The sequence below is a fragment of the Astatotilapia calliptera genome, chromosome 10 (assembly GCF_900246225.1).
Source record: "Astatotilapia calliptera chromosome 10, fAstCal1.2, whole genome shotgun sequence".
In the NCBI taxonomy this organism is placed as follows: Eukaryota; Metazoa; Chordata; class Actinopteri; order Cichliformes; family Cichlidae; genus Astatotilapia; species Astatotilapia calliptera.
The window spans coordinates 6,918,913-6,935,539 of NC_039311.1; the positions used below are offsets into that span (position 1 = coordinate 6,918,913).

Genomic DNA, 16,627 nt, shown 5'->3' on the forward strand with positions numbered 1-16,627 from the left:
TGAAACCCCTCATATGTTCACCTGGCACACAAGTGTTTAAGTTTATTTACACAGTTTCTACAATGTTTACTGACCAGCAGAGAATTTACATGACAATCCACAAATTACTCCAAGTGCCCCAAATGCTGCTAATTAAATCCACTTGATTCACTCACTGATCATGATTATCAACTGTTACCATCTCTATAAAAGTAGCAGTCTTGAGTATTAAGGTACGTGTTATCACAATGTTATGGAGACCCAGAGTTTACTGACAGTACTATTTGAAAAAAAAAACCAAACTGAACAAATATGGCTTATTTGGAAGGTTGCTCTCTAAAAAGAACATGTTTGCATAGCTTAGGTTTTTTTTTTTAAAAGTTCATCTGAACAAGCCAGAAGATTTCTGGAGCAGTATCCTTTGGACAGCAAAAACCAAAGTGGAGATGTTTTGCCATAATCTACAGTGCTATGTCTGATCAAAAGCAGACACTGAATATTGGCAAACACACGTCATTCCAGCTGTCAAGCACCGTAGCTTGAGTCAGTCATATGAAAAGGAATATTTTTGTAATCTATGAGGAGTTCAGGGCTGGATGTAATTGTAATTATAATGGTCTGTATAATTATTTAATAGTCTTTGCCACATTGTTGCTGCTGCTATCTCTCCTTGGTTATCGTTTGAAAAAATGACACTTTAATATCTATATTATAATATATATATTTAATATCTGGACAACAAAGATTTAAGAAACACTTCATTTATACAGTGAAATACAGTGGGGCAAAAAAAGTATTTAGTCAGCCACCGATTGTGCAAGTTCCCCCACCTAAAATGATGACAGAGGTCAGTAATTTGCACCAGAGGTACACTTCAACTGTGAGAGACAGAATGTGAAAAAAAAATCGATGAATCCACATGGTAGGATTTGTAAAGAATTTATTCGTAAATTAGGGTGGAAAATAAGTATTTGGTCACCTCAAAGGAAAATCTCTGGCTCTCACAGACCTGTAACGTCTTCTGTAAGAAGCTTTTCTGTCCCCCACTCGTTACCTGTATGAATGGCACCTGTTTGAACTCATCATCTGTATAAAAGACACCTGTCCACAGCCTCAAACAGTCAGACTCCAAACTCCGCCATGGCCAAGTCCAAAGAGCTTTGGAAGGACACCAGGAAAAGTATTGTAGACCTGCACCAGACTGGGAAGAGTGAATCTACAATAGGCAAGCAGCTTGGTGTGAAAAAATCAACTGTGGGAGCAATCATCAGAAAATGGAAGACATACAAGACCACTGATAATCTCCCTCGATCTGGGGCTCCACGCAAGATCTCATCCCGTGGGGTGAAAATGATCATGAGAATGGTGAGCAAAGATCTCAGAACCACACGGGGCCCGTCTGAAGTTTGCCAGAGAGCACATGGATGATACAGCAGAGGATTGGGAGAATGTCATGTGGTCAGATGAAACCAAAGTAGAACTTTTTGATATAAACTCAACTCGTCGTGTTTGGAGGAAGAAGAATACTGAGTTGCATCCCAAGAACACCATACCTACTGTGAAGCATGGGGGTGGAAACATCATGCTATGGGGCTGTTTTTCTGCCAAGGGGACAGGACGACTGATCCGTGTTAAGGACAGAATGAATGGGGCCATGTATCGTGAGATTTTGAGCCAAAACCTCCTTCCATCAGTGAGAACTTTGAAGATGAAACGAGGCTGGGTCTTCCAACATGACAATGATCCAAAACACACCGCCCGGGCAACAAAGGAGTGGCTCCGTAAGAAGCATTTGAAAGTCCTGGAGTGGCCTAGCCAGTCTCCAGACCTCAACCCCATAGAAAATCTGTGGCGGGAGTTGAAAGTCCGTGTTGCTCGGCGACAGCCCCAAAACATCACTGCTCTCGAGAAGATCTGCATGGAGGAATGGGCCAAAATACCAGCTACTGTGTGTGCAAACCTGGTAAAGACCTATAGTAAACGTTTGACCTCTGTTATTGCCAACAAAGGTTATGTTACAAAGTATTGAGTTGTATTTTTGTTATTGACCAAATACTTATTTTCCACCCTGATTTACGAATAAATTCTTTACAAATCCTACCATGTGGATTCATGGATTTTTTTTTTCACATTCTGTCTCTCACAGTTGAAGTGTACCTGTGGTGCAAATTACTGACCTCTGTCATCATTTTAGGTGGGGGAACTTGCACAATCGGTGGCTGACTAAATACTTTTTTTGCCCCACTGTATGATGAAACCTTTGGACTATGTCTTCCTTACAACCCTCACATAATTAATGATAAATTTAAAACAAAAATTCACAAATTATTAGCATATTCAGAACATTTTATTAAATATTAGAGACAAATTGCTGTGTACATCTCGTTACTATCCAAATAACCTACAGTTACCGTATTTACATGGGTAAAAAATGTTTCTCAAGACTCGAGCCCCAAACCTCGAGTCTAAGTCTCAAGTCTGAAGGCTTTGGTTTTTGCAACTTAACTGTGACTCGAGTCTAAGTCGCGAGTGCAAGTAGCCATCTCTGGTTTGACACCCCTGTCTTGTGATTTGTTCAGATTCAGTTTTGCAATCCTAAACCAGGGCTCGCAAAATTTCAAAATCCCTGGTAGCCCTTCGGGCAGGGACTCTTCAGTTTTTGGTAGCCCAAAATAAATTTAAGTAGCCCGAATAAAAACGAGAGCAATTTTTTGATTGATGATTTGTTTCCTGTTTTGTTTCCGTTACAATATTATACTTTAATGTATAATATTGTAACGGAAACAAAACATTAATCAAAAAATTGTTGAAACACAAATTACAACATTGTATAAAAATTGCAATCATCAACTCAAATACTTGGTTCTAATTGAACAGAAATTTCTATGAACTTGTAAGAACTGTGTAGGACATGAATCAGTCTGTGTCAGATCCTGAATTTGAAATTTCCACTGAAGTCACGGGTAAGAGGCAAGTGGAACCAAGATCGAGGCCATTTGCTTTTTGAAGTTTGCAAAGACTACTAAATTTTGCCAGTGGTAGTTCACTCTTTCCAACATAGTACGGTGTTCTAAACAGATTTTTCAGGTTTATTTTTAGTATGTTATTTGGAATCGGTGTTTGTTCTGGGAAAGATATTGCAGACTGAGCAATTATGCATTTCTTGCATTTTTCATGGGTTCTATTGGGGGCCTTTCTTAAAATTACTGGTCCCAGTAACAAAGGCGCTTGTCGACTCAGAAATCAAGGGAAAACCAACAACATACCCGGTAGAACATTATGTTATTTACACGGGTGCACATAAGTGGTCCGCATGTGCGCATTCGCTGTCAAAATAAAAGACGCGCACCAGATAAGAAGTTGCAACGCGCGTTTGCGTCCATATAATTAGTGCGCATGCGCCAACCAGCGTGCAGCCTGTTACAGTCGCTCCTGCTTTTTCTCTTAGTTTAGCTCTTTTTTTCTTGCATATTCTTTTTTTTCTGACTTGTATTTTCATCCGTTTATTATCTTTTACTCAATCATGTGGATTGAGAGAGTTTTTGTTCTTCTGGTGGCCGTGGAACTGTTACTTTTATCAAGGAACGGGACCGCGGCACATCTCCTACACTCACGGACTGTTTACTCCAGAGATCAGCTGATCGCCCTGATGCCGGCCGGCTCGCTGGCCAGGCCCGCAGAAGTACCAGCTGAAATTTGGAGTAAACACATCGATGCAGAGGTCAAGGACAGAAGAGAAGAAAGAAGGAGATGGTGAGACAGCGGAGGCTCGAAGCGAGGAGGAGGTATAAACCGTGTCTGCAGTCTATCGTAATGGGAACTGTCCGATCGTTATCGAATAAAATCGACGAGCTCTCAGCACTGGTACGGAGTCAGAGGGAATACCGAGAGTGTAGCCTGATTTGTTTCACCGAATCATGGATGCACCAGGACATTCCCGATGAGAATGCTTCCGTGGAAGGCTTCCATACTGTTCGCGCGGACAGGGACAGCATCGCTAGCGGTAAGCGGAAAGGAGGTGGGCTTGCTGTTTTAGTTAACAACCGGTGGTGTAACCCTGCCAACATAACAATCAAAGAAAGGATTTGTTGCCCGGACATTGAACTGTGTGCTGTTGGACTCAGGCTGTATTATTTACCCAGGGAATTCTCTCACGTCATCTTGGTGGCTGTTTATGTTCCTCCCTCTGCTAACCCCACAGCTGCATGTGACACTATCCACTCTGCCATAGCCCGGTTACAGACCCAGCACCCGAGTGCCTTTATTGTGATCTCGGGTGACTTCAACCATGTATCACTGGACAATACACTAACAACATTCAGACAATATGTGGACTGTCCCACCAGGGGAGAAAAAATTCTAGACCTACTGTATGCTAATGTCAAAAATGCATACAGCTCCTCCTCCCTCCCCCCACTTGGTAGGTCAGATCATAACCCGATTCACCTCATCCCCCGCTATGTGCCAATTGTGAGGAGGGAACCTGTGACCATGAGGACTGTTAGGAGGTGGTCAGAGGAGGCCTTAGCGGAACTACAGGGCTGTTTCGAGGTGACCAACTGGGAAACACTCTGCGAGCCTCACGCCGAGGACATCAATGGGCTTCCTGAGTGTATCACAGACTACATAACTTTCTGCACCGACTCCATTGTTCCAGCTCAGACTGTTCATTGTTACCCAAATAACAAGCCGTGGGTGACTAAGGACATCAAAGCCCTCCTCAACAACAAGAAGAGGGCTTTCAGAGGGGGCAATAAAGAGGAGGTGAGGAATGTCCAGGTGTTACTAAAGGACAAGATCAGAGAGGCTAAGGACAATTACAGGAGGAAGCTGGAGTGGAAACTCCAGCAGAACAGCATGAGAGAGGTGTGGAGGGGCATGAAGACCATCACTGGATTCAGGCCAACCAACAGCAGGGGAGCTGAGGGAGGTGAGAATAGAGCTAACGAGTTGAATCTGTTTTTCAATAGATTCGACACCACAGTGTCTGCTCACACCCCCACAACCGCACCTGTAGTCAGCCTGGAATCCAGAGCCACACCACTGTGCCAGCCTCTCTCTTCACATGGCGCTGTTGCCTCCTGTGAGATTCCAGACACCCCTCCCCCACCCATCACCTTCACTCAAGAGATGCAAATGAGGAGACTTCACTCAGGCAAGTCTGCTGGACCAGACGGAGTGAGTCCCCTCGTCCTCAAGACCTGTGCCCCCCAGCTGTGTGGAGTCTTTCATAAACTGTTTATGCTGAGTCTGAGTCTGCAGAGGGTCCCAGTGATGTGGAAGACATCATGCCTCGTCCCTGTACCAAAGACACCACGTCCCAGTGGCCCCCAGGATTACAGGCCCGTGGCACTGACCTCTCACATCATGAAGACCCTGGAAAGGCTCATCCTGGACCAGCTGCGACCCATAGTAAGACCACATCTGCATCCCCTTCAGTTCGCTGAGGACGCCATCATCTACCTGCTCAATCGTGTCTACACCCATCTGGACCAGCCGGCGAGCACTGTGAGGGTCATGTTTTTTGACTTTTCTAGTGCTTTCAATACCATCAGGCCGACCCTCCTGGGTGATAAGTTAGCAGCGATGCAGGTGGATGCTTCTCTGGTGTCCTGGATTGTTGATTACCTGACAGGAAGACCACAATATGTACGTCTCCCACAGTATGTGTCTGACAAGGTAATCAGCAACACAGGGGCACCACAGGGGACTGTCCTCTCCCCCTTCCTCTTCACCCTCTACACCACAGACTTCAGCCACTGCACAGAGACCTGCCATCTTCAGAAGTTTTCTGATGACTCTGCGGTGGTTGGATGCATCAGCAGGGATGATGAGACAGAGTACCGGGCTGTGGTCGACTCCTTTGTCACGTGGTGTGAGCAGAATCATCTGCAGCTCAACGTGGCAAAGACCAAGGAACTGATCGTGGACTTCAGGAAGACCAGGAAACACTTGACCCCTGTTTCAATCCAGGGGGTCAGTGTTGACATTGTGGAGGACTATAAATACCTTGGAGTACACATTGACAATAAACTGGACTGGGCTAAAAACACCACAACACTTTACAGGAAGGGCCAGAGTCGTCTCTATTTTTTGAGGCGACTGAGGTCTTTCAACATCTGCCAGAAAATGCTCAGGATTTTCTATGAGTCTGTTGTGGCCAGTGCGATCCTCTATGCTGTTGCATGCTGGGGAGCAGGCTGAGGGTAGCAGATGCCAACAGACTTAATAAACTAATCCGTAAGGCCAGTAATGTTGTGGGGATGGAGCTGGACTCCCTCAAGGTGGTGTCGGAGAGGCGGATGCTGTCCAAGATAAAGACAATGTTGGATAACACCTCCCACCCACTCCATGACATGCTGGTCAGTCACAGGAGCTCGTTCAGTGAGAGACTGAGATTACCGAAAAGCACCACTGAAACGACACAGGAAATCTTTCCTGCCTGTGGCCATCTCCCTGTACAACGCATGCACTTAACACACTGGTTACTGCTACAACTACACATGTTTCTTTTCCAGCTATTTATTAAGGAGTGACTTATGTATATGTATATATATGTATATATTGTACTATTCTTAGTTAGCGTATTGTCTGTCTTGTTAATGTTGGTTTATGTTGGTTTATAATAGAGCACTGTAACAAAAAATAATTTCCCCCAGGGATCAATAAAGTATTCTGATTCTGATTCTGATATAAAAAGGCACTGTTTTTGTCCGCTAGAGTGGGATTTTCACGGCACATTCTGCACTAAATCTCTGTGCATTCATCATTTGTTTGAAGCCAGCTCACCTCCTGCAACCACTTTTCCGAGAATACGTGCTTCTTTTGTGGTTCGGACTCCTTCTGACATTTCTTTGGAGGTGGAGGAACACCAAAGTAATTGCGTAAAGGAGCTTGCTTCTTCGACATCTTTAAGAGTTCTAAATAAATGTCTGTTCTCCTCCAGAAAATCTTATGTACGCAAACACGCGTTGCAACTTCTTATCTTGTGCGCGTTTTTTATTTTGACAGTGAATGTGCACCTGCGGACCACTTATGTGCACCCCTGGTTATTTAGCTTGTCATATTGCAGCCACAGAAATTCTTTTGTCCATGAAACCATAAAGCTGCACTTTCTTTTTGCCTTATAGTCTGATTTGTCATAACTTTTCCGTTTTGTGGTAAGCTTTTCTTTGGCTGTCACTCCTTCACCCTGACCTGTCTTATTTGGCTCAGCAGAACTAAAATATATATCCTGCTGCTTTTACACACGCACTCACATAACGCTCAGCGATTCTCTGCGCGATCAACCTCTCACATGTTTAAGCTTGCTGCGGGAGATTTCACTTGTCATGTTTGCATAGTAAGCTAACGATTAATAAAACGATATCAGAGGAATTGGTGCGCAAATTATCGTCACCAATCAGTGCTATCGCTCTCTATACACAGTTCGCACGATTGCAAAGTGAAAGCAAAAAACAAGCGCAAATTCAAACGCGATTTCAATATGTCACATATTGACAGTGGCTCACCGATGCCAATGACATAATTACCCAGCTACATTTCCGAAAGAATGCAAAAGCATTGACATATATTTTTCCTTCCTACGATAGCCCGACGGGCAGGGCAGAGATAGATTTTGGTAGCCCGACTGGAAAAATCGCTAGCCGTTGGGCTAGCGATTTTGCGAGCCCTGCTAAACCATGTTCTTTTAAGTAGAAAAATGCTTTTTTCCTGGCAACCCTTTTAATCCAAGGCACAGTCATACTTGTTCAGTCTTTTGCAAACTGAACTTTAACATTTAACTAATAATAACAGAGTCCTGTAGAGTCTGAGATTTGGCTCTTGGGTTTTCTGTATTTTCTCTGAGCATTTTACAGAGGTAAATTTATGGAGATTTTTACTCCTGGGTAGATTATGGCATTGTGTTAGCACACACCTGAAAGTGTGAATAGTTATCTGTCTCTCTGTGTTGGCCCTGCGATCTGTTCAGAGTGTACCCTTCCTGTTGCCCTATGGTAGCTGGGAGAGGCTCCAGTTTCCCCATGAAGAGAATGGATGGACGACCAGATTAATTAAAAGAATTTAAAAAAATGTAAATCCAGGTATCAAATTAGTTGTCTCATTTAATTGAACAACTTTATCTTTCTACCCCTTTAGTCTTCACCAGGCATATCTAGGAAGCAAGACAAGCCTCTTCCAGCCCCACCTCCTCCACAGAGGGACCCACCACCACCTCCTCCTCCCGAGCGTCCTCCTCCTGTCCCCCCTGAATCACACCACTCTTCGCTCCCCAGTTCCTCGTACATGTCCTCTTCTTCTACAGGCATGCTGTCAGAATTCCAAATTTCCTCTGAGACTTGGTGCTCCAAAGACAGCCATTTGACAGATGCACACAAGACTGGAGGGGAACACCAACTCCAGCTGGGACCCACTGTGCCTTGTCACTTGCACCGAAGACCACTCAGTTGTCCATCTGTGGAATTTGTGAGGTTACATCAAAGGTTGGACGGGGCAGGAAATTCAGAGAGCTCCAAGGTAAAGATTACGTGTCTTTTAAATATTTAAAATGATAAGCCAGTACTGGACTGTATTTTTTTGAATTTACTAAGTAAAAGAAAGGATAAACTCTCACAATTCTGGGAGGAAGAATCCTAACTGTGACTTTGTTTAGTCTCTTCATTCTGCCCCGTGAGGTTCGATGTGTCCAGAACTGTGGGATGGGTTTGTCATGGTTCTTTGACCCAATGTTTTGTTTGTGTGGACTTTTGAAGCTTGTTTATTATCACTGTTGTATTCTTAAAGACTGATTTATTTTTCTTAGTTTAGTTTCCATGTGCTTATGAGTTTCTGATTATTGTTTTACCTCAGGGATTCATGTTAGTTTGGATTTTTTAGTTTTCTTTAGCATTTCCCCTTTTGTCTTACCCTCTGTCCTTGTTTATTACCCTTCAGTAGGGCTGCCACAAACGATTATTTTGATAGTCAACTAGTCACCGATTATTTTTGCGATTAGTCGACTAATCAGATCATGCATCCATTAGACCTACAGCTTATTGCACCAGCATGCATCTGCTCTTATATAACTATCATTAGCTTACAGCTTTAAGTGTTTAAGGTATGTGCTAACTAAAAATAAAGACAAGATGATAGTTTATTAAATTTTAATGAAATTTGCAGATCGTTTCGGTGAAGTTTAATAAACTCCTTGCTATCTAAAATATAACAGGACACCGGAGTATATTCTCCAGCATCTCACACTTCTGATAATCAGTTGTCTGCTTGACGTTTATTCAGCTGTGTAAAAACTATAACTTTAATCTCAGCCAAACCGATTTACTCAGGAACAAATAAAATACAAAAAAAAAAAAAAAAGCCAAACAATAACATTTTTAAGTTATCTAAGTGACCTATATATGTTTAACCTGAGTAGCGAAAGTCCACGGTGGGTTTGAAAACGATTTGCAGGGAGTCCGGTGTTCTCACGGGCTCTAGTGAGCCTTGCTCCCGGCTAGCTATCGAGCTAGTGGGTAACAGACATCTCCGAAAACGTCGGGGCACTTTTGAAAAAATGTGGTGTCTTGATAAACTGAGCAGACATTTGAGGTTTACACAGTTACATTCTCGCTACAGACTGGCGACCTGTCCAGCGTGTACCCCACCTCTCGCCCTATGACAGCTGGGATAGGCTCCAGCCCCCCCCCCCCCGCGACCCTGAAAAGGAGAAGCGGAAACAAATGGATGGATGGATGGATGGATGGGTTTATTTTGTGACCCAGAAAGAATAATAAGAGTTATATTAAAACTAACTAGCTGCCGCCATTGTTGGAAACTGAGCTGGGCTGCGCTATGAATTCTGGGACACAGCTTCTTCTTCGGGTTTTAACGGCAGCTGGCATCCTTGTACATACACTGCTGCCATCTTCTGTTTCAGTCCGTTATTACACTCTTAAATTCTACTACTTATTCCTGCGTCTTTTGTGATCTTACAAAGCTTCAAACGACGCGTCGACTATTAAATCAGTCGTCGACTATCAAAATCGTCGACGTAATCGTGACTAGTCGACTAACCTTGGCAGCCCTACCCTTCAGTGTCTCTTTCTCTCTCTATCTACATCTGTGTCACTTCATCTCTCTCTCATCCCAGTCAGACCTCGGTGTTCTGTCTCCCTTCCCATGTTCTTCTCTGTATTTTATCCTTTGCCTCCCCAGTTTGTTATGTGTTTCCATGTTTGTTAACCCTCAGGTTTCTTCAGGTTCCATGGGCTCTGTTGCTAGCATGTCACGGTTTAGTTTCTCTGTTTTAGTTCCCCATTCCGTTTTGTTTTTTTATTTTTGTACCATTCAACAATCAGCCTTAATAAACGGCTCACCTCCAGTTAACTCCTTCCTGCCTCCCAGTGTTTGCATTTAGGTCCTCACTTCAAGCTTCCCTGAGTCTGTACACCTTGAGACCTTAATAGGATTACATGGCTCTGTAGCGTGCCGCTGTGTTAAACTATGTAAATGTGAGCATGTCACTGAATTTGCAGCTAAAAAAAGAACTTCAATATATGTGTATTTTGGAGTGGTGTATAATAAAAAGTCTGACCATAATATGGTAATGCCATATTAATTCCAAGGCTTTCATAACATGTTTTAGATCAAAAGGTAAATCATATAAAATACTTATTATTAAATTACATTAATATTTAAAAATACAAATATAAAAGGTTTATTTCACAAGCCAATAAAAATTTACATGGGCCATTCCACTGACCTGAGGGTTGTAAGGTTGGACACTGATTTATTATTAATATTAATTAATACTACCACGTCATAATGTCTGTTTTCGGCAGCACAACACTTGCCTCCTCATGTCAGAAAGCCTTCCAAGAAGAAAGTTTTTTTTTATGCCTTAGTTTAGATTGTATGTATATTATTTTATTTGACTTTGACTGTACTTTAGATTATTTATATATTTTTGCATTTAAAAAATGTTTTCTTTAAAAGCTTAAATTTCAATATGGCACGTACAAACAATCACAGCATTTAGTTGTTGTTTTTTGACAGATATTGTATGCAGCTAAACTTTAAAACATTGCAGTTTCTAAAATGGAAACCAATGGGTTAGGGTTAGGTTTCATTCTAAAAGACCAGTGTTTTTTCTCGTTTTAATATTTATTATTACTTGTTAACAAGACAAAAGTACTTCTTGCAAAATTACTTGGTTAATCAATGGAATAATTGATAGATTACTCTATACTAAAATAATAGGTCGCTGCAGCCCTAGGTTACTCTAACATTTGGTTAAATCTTTTCTTGAGGACTATAATGGTAAATCTAAATATTTTTGGAGATTCTCTAACATTTCTCTTAGACCCAGTGTCAGATCAAAATTTTGACCATTACAAAAATAAATGTTATCTTAACAGCCTCCATTGGACGTTCTATCTCACTTAACTAAGATGGGGAATACTCTAAGATTGCTCGAAAGTTTGTAATAAGCACAAGCTTAACAAGCATCATGATCACTGATCAGTTTACTTTTTATTAAACACAAACTTTTCCTGGACTGCCGTTGGTGGATTCATGGATGTAGTCACTAGTCATTGGGCTCCTTCCTTCCGCTTAGTGTATAGCTTCAGGTTGCTGGACCCTCCATGCATGGTCAGTAGTTTTCTTGTCTTGATGTCAGTGGCTTCTATCTCCTCCTTTGGCCAGCTTATTATCTCAGAAAGGTATCTGACAATTGGCAGGGCATAGGTGTTGATTCCTTAGATGTTGTTCTTCCCATTCAGCTGACTCCTCGGGACTTGCCTTACTCTCTGCAGGTACTTGGTCGGTGCAGCTTTCCAAGCAGCCTGTGGGAACACCTCTCAGCTGTTGTTTTGGCCCTCTGGTGTTTCTACCTCTTCCTTTCTATGCCCCTTTCATGTTTAAAACTGTGTGCCCATTCATCTTAGCTTCCCTTCTGGAGATCCTTGGGGATCAGGACTATCCGGCCTTCAGTTAGCCATTCCATTCCATTGGTAGCTGGTTCATTTGTACTGCCAAGTGGAATGTAGTTAGCCAGTAGGCATGAATCATGTTAGGACCTGGTGCTGTCCAACTCTTCCTGCTTGAGTCTCTGGATGTCTGTCACTTTGACGTCACTGGATCCTGATCAAAACCGTATTTGTTTCAATTTTGAAAATAAAGTTAATTAACTATTAGGAACTATTGTTTCCTGTGTAAAAGTGGAAATGCTGACAACTGACATTCGACTTTTGTAATGCTGAAGAAATCAATAGATTAATGGGACAGCAGAGGCTTCTGAACATGTCTTTGAATTCTCTGGTTTTAAAGATTTCTTCTGTCCTAGGGGGCACTGCTTTTACATTATTGCAAGTAATAATAATAATAATTCTCAAAAAGTAATTCATCTTTCTCAGAACACTTTTTCAGTGACTGTAGGAAACATTATTTGAAAAAACAGTTTTTACCCCATAGCAATAAAATGCTGATGGGGTAAGCAACGCATGATTTTGATATTTATGCTACAGGTGAATCTACTAAAAATCTATGAGGATTTTGAATCAGGGTCTATTTTGGGAATGATATAACTCAAGAAGGAAGGCCCCTTGGATTTTCAAATTTATACCATAAATGTATCTACTTGCAATGACAGCTGCCAATATTTTTACAAAAGGTTTTTTTTTTCATCATTAAGGATGGGTTCTTCTGCATGAAAGATATTTTGATTTATTTCTGATTGCCACATCACAGATACCACATCCATTTTCTCTTTTGTGTGTCTGTGCAGCCCTTCTGTAATGGCGAGCAAGTCAGTGATGAGTACGACATCGTTCCCTCACGGCAGTTGCCAACTCAGTCCAAACTTTGTAGTAGCCACAAGTGAGTATCACATCTCACACACACACACACACACACACACACACACACACACACACACACACACACACACACACACACACACACACACACACACATAAATATTTATCTAGCTGGATATGAACAAATATTCCCAGAAAATATCCTGGAAATTTCTGGTTAATCTGCATTTTTAAGTCAGTTTTGATGCTGCTCTAAAACTGTAGATTAACCAGCCTTTGACAAGGCTGTGTCTCAGATTTTGAGTCAAGATTGTGTGCTTTTAAAAAAAATGAAAACATACTGTTATGCTGTGCATGCTATAGACATCTTGGATACTCAGCTGTATCTGAGAAACTACATGACTTGTGTTTTACCTTATTTTCAGCAAGTGAGCTTTACATGTATGGATTTGAAGTAGATAAAGTGCTTAAAGTGTAAAACACTGTATACATGGACAAATGGGACAACTGTAAAATGCCTTGAGTGGTCAGTAAGATTAAGAGTGCTCTAATACATGTATAAACAAAATCTCTCTACTCGCCATGTGGGCTGTTTTTATTCTTTAACCACTTAAGCCCCACGCCCCCGGTACCGGGGGCAAAAAGGAGATCACGTCAGTGTTGCCAACTTAACGACTTTGTCGCTGTATTTAGCGAGTTTTCAGACCCCCTTAGCGACTTTTTTTCTAAAAAGCAACCAGCGACAAATCTGGCGACTTTTTCTGGTGTTATTGGAGACTTATTTATGACGACTTTTTGACGTGAAAGTGCGTATCGCTCCTACTCTCAACAAGCAGCGTGTGCTGCCGTGGGCACCTCGCCCGTGCCAAAGCGCTCACGGGTGGAGGATAGTCCTCCCCCAGCTGCTATCAGGACAGGAGACGTCCACACCTATGAGTCCAAACTGCAAATGAATCGCGCATGAGCGAAGCCACTGCTCCCGCACTGACTGTAACGCAGTGGAATTGAACTCAGGACCTTCTTGCTGTGCGGCAACAGTGCTAACCACCGTGCCACCGTGCTGCCTCGTTATAGTACTGAGTTAATAATTCAGACAGTTCTTTACTCACAAGTTTATAAAATTCAGAAGGGAGTCCATCCAAACCAGTTGATTAATTACTGATTCCACTTCCTCTCTTTTAATTTCCCCAACCGAGGTCTCATAAGTGACAGAATTTAATAGTTCAACTTCACTTAGAAGATTGTTAACAGTGTCACTATGGGTGAAATATCTCCGAACAATAGTCCCTAATAACTTCTAACTTCTAATCTTTTCCCTTCTTCTTTGAAAACTGACTTTCCATGTTTGTCCTTAATTGAGACAATGAAATCATTTCCACATTTCTTTTGATTATTTAAATGGTAAATGGTAAATGGCCTGTATTTATATATAGCGCTTTTACTAGTCCCTAAGAACCCCAAAGCGCTTTACATATCCATGTCATCCACCCATTCACACATACATTCACACACTGGTGATGGCAAGCTACATTGTAGCCACAGCCACCCTGGGGCGCACTGACAGATTAGAATCATATAATCGCTATTCCCATGAAATTCAGTACATCTCAACATATTAAATAAAACTTCTCTGTTGACTCGATCAATGCTCTCCTTAAGAGACATCCTTTGATTTTCTTCCTCTTCTTGTTTCTCCTTCTTATTTCTTAAATATATATATATATCTACTTACATCTTCATTGTATTTCATATTCTTAGCATGATTTAATTATCTCGCAAAGTTCTGAGAAAGAGGCAGTAAAAATCTGAAGATGTAATATTTTCTTAATTTCAGATTTAACTTCGGGCACAAGCAAACCCGTCTGGTAACAAAGATGTATTCAGTTTCCAATAGTTCAAAAATTTGTGGGAGCAACAGGATATTGTTGCCATAACCACCATGTGATCAGAAAAGTCTGGGGGTTTTTTTGTTTTTGTTTTTGTTTTTTGGGTTTTTTTTGTTGTCCCGTTTGGATCTTTAGCCATCAGAATTGTTGTCTTAAGGCCACGAAAGATGCCAAGCGGATTTATTTTACCAAGTGGATCATCATGGCCTTGCCATATTGGTCCATTTGATTGACCTTTATTATAATTATGTATTTATTTTATTTTCGGTTGCTACAAACGGGACAGACATGACTGGGGATAGGACAGGGAGAAAGAATGAAAGAAAGAGAGGGAGAGAAAGAAAAACAGAGGGGAGAAGAGACGGTGAGAAAGGGGGGAAGAAAGAAAGAAAAACAAACAAAACACCTGGATCACCTGTATGGAGAAAAAAAACAAGAGAAAGCAAAAAAAAAAAAAGAGCAACATAATAAATACAGCACTATCACAATAAACTAGCTAGCAGTAGATAACAGTAGATACTAAATATTAAACGCTATTGTGCAGCACACAAGATACACAGCGCACAATGTGCTTTGAGGCAGCAGCCAAGAAAGGTGTAGTCTGCGTCTGTGAACACCCGTGTCTACACCTGTGTGCACACCTGTGTGGATCAGCATGCTTGTATTCCAAAGGTTTCTCCATGTAACGATCTGTTAGGGAGTGTGGCGAGCCACAGCCCCATCCCCCAGGGTATGAAGCAGGTATGGAGGAGATCCAGGCCCCAGACATCCAGAGGTCCCAGAGTACAAGGACCCAAGGAGGACCACCAAAAAGGGGGGGAACCGTGCCACCCTCATGGGAAGAGCTGAGTAGAGCCCCAAACGAGAGGTCACCCAGCAGCTACGGAGCAGAGGCCAGAGGAGGTTCCAGCAGTGGCGTGCCCGCGGGCTCTGCCGGCAGCCAGCTGTGTCAGAGAGGACCGAGCTTCAGGTCCAGAGGCCAGAGGCCTGAAGGCATCCCACCCCCCGGAAGGGGCCCAGCCGAGCCACAGGCGCCAGGCTCCGCCAATCGGCCACCAGGAGTGAGCCGGTACATACATGAGCGCTCAGCCCCAGTCGACAAGAACCACCAACACACCAACGTCTGAGGGCATCAGCCAGCGGCAGGGAGTGTGGTGAGGGGAGATAGGCCTCCGTACTTAGGAGGTCCAGGTACCCCCGCCCCCGGAGGGGCAAGCCACACCTAGACCCAGGAGATGTTACCCTTCTCTCTGTGGTGGAGGCAAGCGGACCACCTGCTTATCTGCAGTAGCAGGGAGGCCCCGCATCCCAGACCCCAGTCTGACGGCCAGCACCTCCTCCCAGCCCCCCAGCCCTGACGGCTAACAGAACCAGGGTGAGTGAAGACCCCAAACCTCCCTACCCCCGCTCATATGTAGTGTTGCTGTGTGCTGTTCTAAAGTGCATTTAAAACATCAGAGAGCAGCACGGCTCCTCCCGAAAACCCTTAGTGTCTATATGCATTTAAAATTGAGGGTAGGGCACGGTGGTTAGCACTGTTGCCGCACAGCAAGAAGGTCCTGAGTTCAATTCCACCATCAGGCCGGGGTCTTTCTGTGTGGAGTTTGCATGTTCTCCCCGTGTCTGCGTGGGTTCCCTCCGGGTACTCCGGCTTCCTCCCACCGTCCAAAGACATGCAGTTTGTGGGGATAGGTTAATTGGATAAATCCAAATTGCCACTAGGTGTAAATGTGCGAGTGAATGTGAGTATGAATGGTTGTCTGTCCTTGTGTGTTAGCCCTGCGACAGACTGGCGACCTGTCCAGGGTGTACCCTGCTTCTCGCCCTATGACAGCTGGGATTGGCTCCAGCACCCTCTGCGACCCTGAAAAGGATAAGCGGTAGCGAATGGATGGATGGATGGATGGATGGATGGTAGGGCACCAGCGCCAGAGGTGGGTTGGAATACACCGACCATCCTCTGGATGC

General features: G+C 43.1%; 1 protein-coding gene across 6 annotated transcripts in view; it reads left to right on the forward strand.

The window, feature by feature from the left end:
• Positions 1-16,627, forward strand: part of cblb (Cbl proto-oncogene B, E3 ubiquitin protein ligase) — a 181,341-nt gene that overhangs the window by 102,188 nt on the left and 62,526 nt on the right. For all 6 annotated transcript variants that reach the window (XM_026181708.1, XM_026181707.1, XM_026181705.1 and 3 more), the window contains exons 12-13: positions 8,119-8,496; positions 12,743-12,834. In XM_026181708.1, the coding sequence (XP_026037493.1) occupies positions 8,119-8,496; positions 12,743-12,834 (470 nt within the window). The remainder of the gene's footprint in view (positions 1-8,118; positions 8,497-12,742; positions 12,835-16,627) is intronic.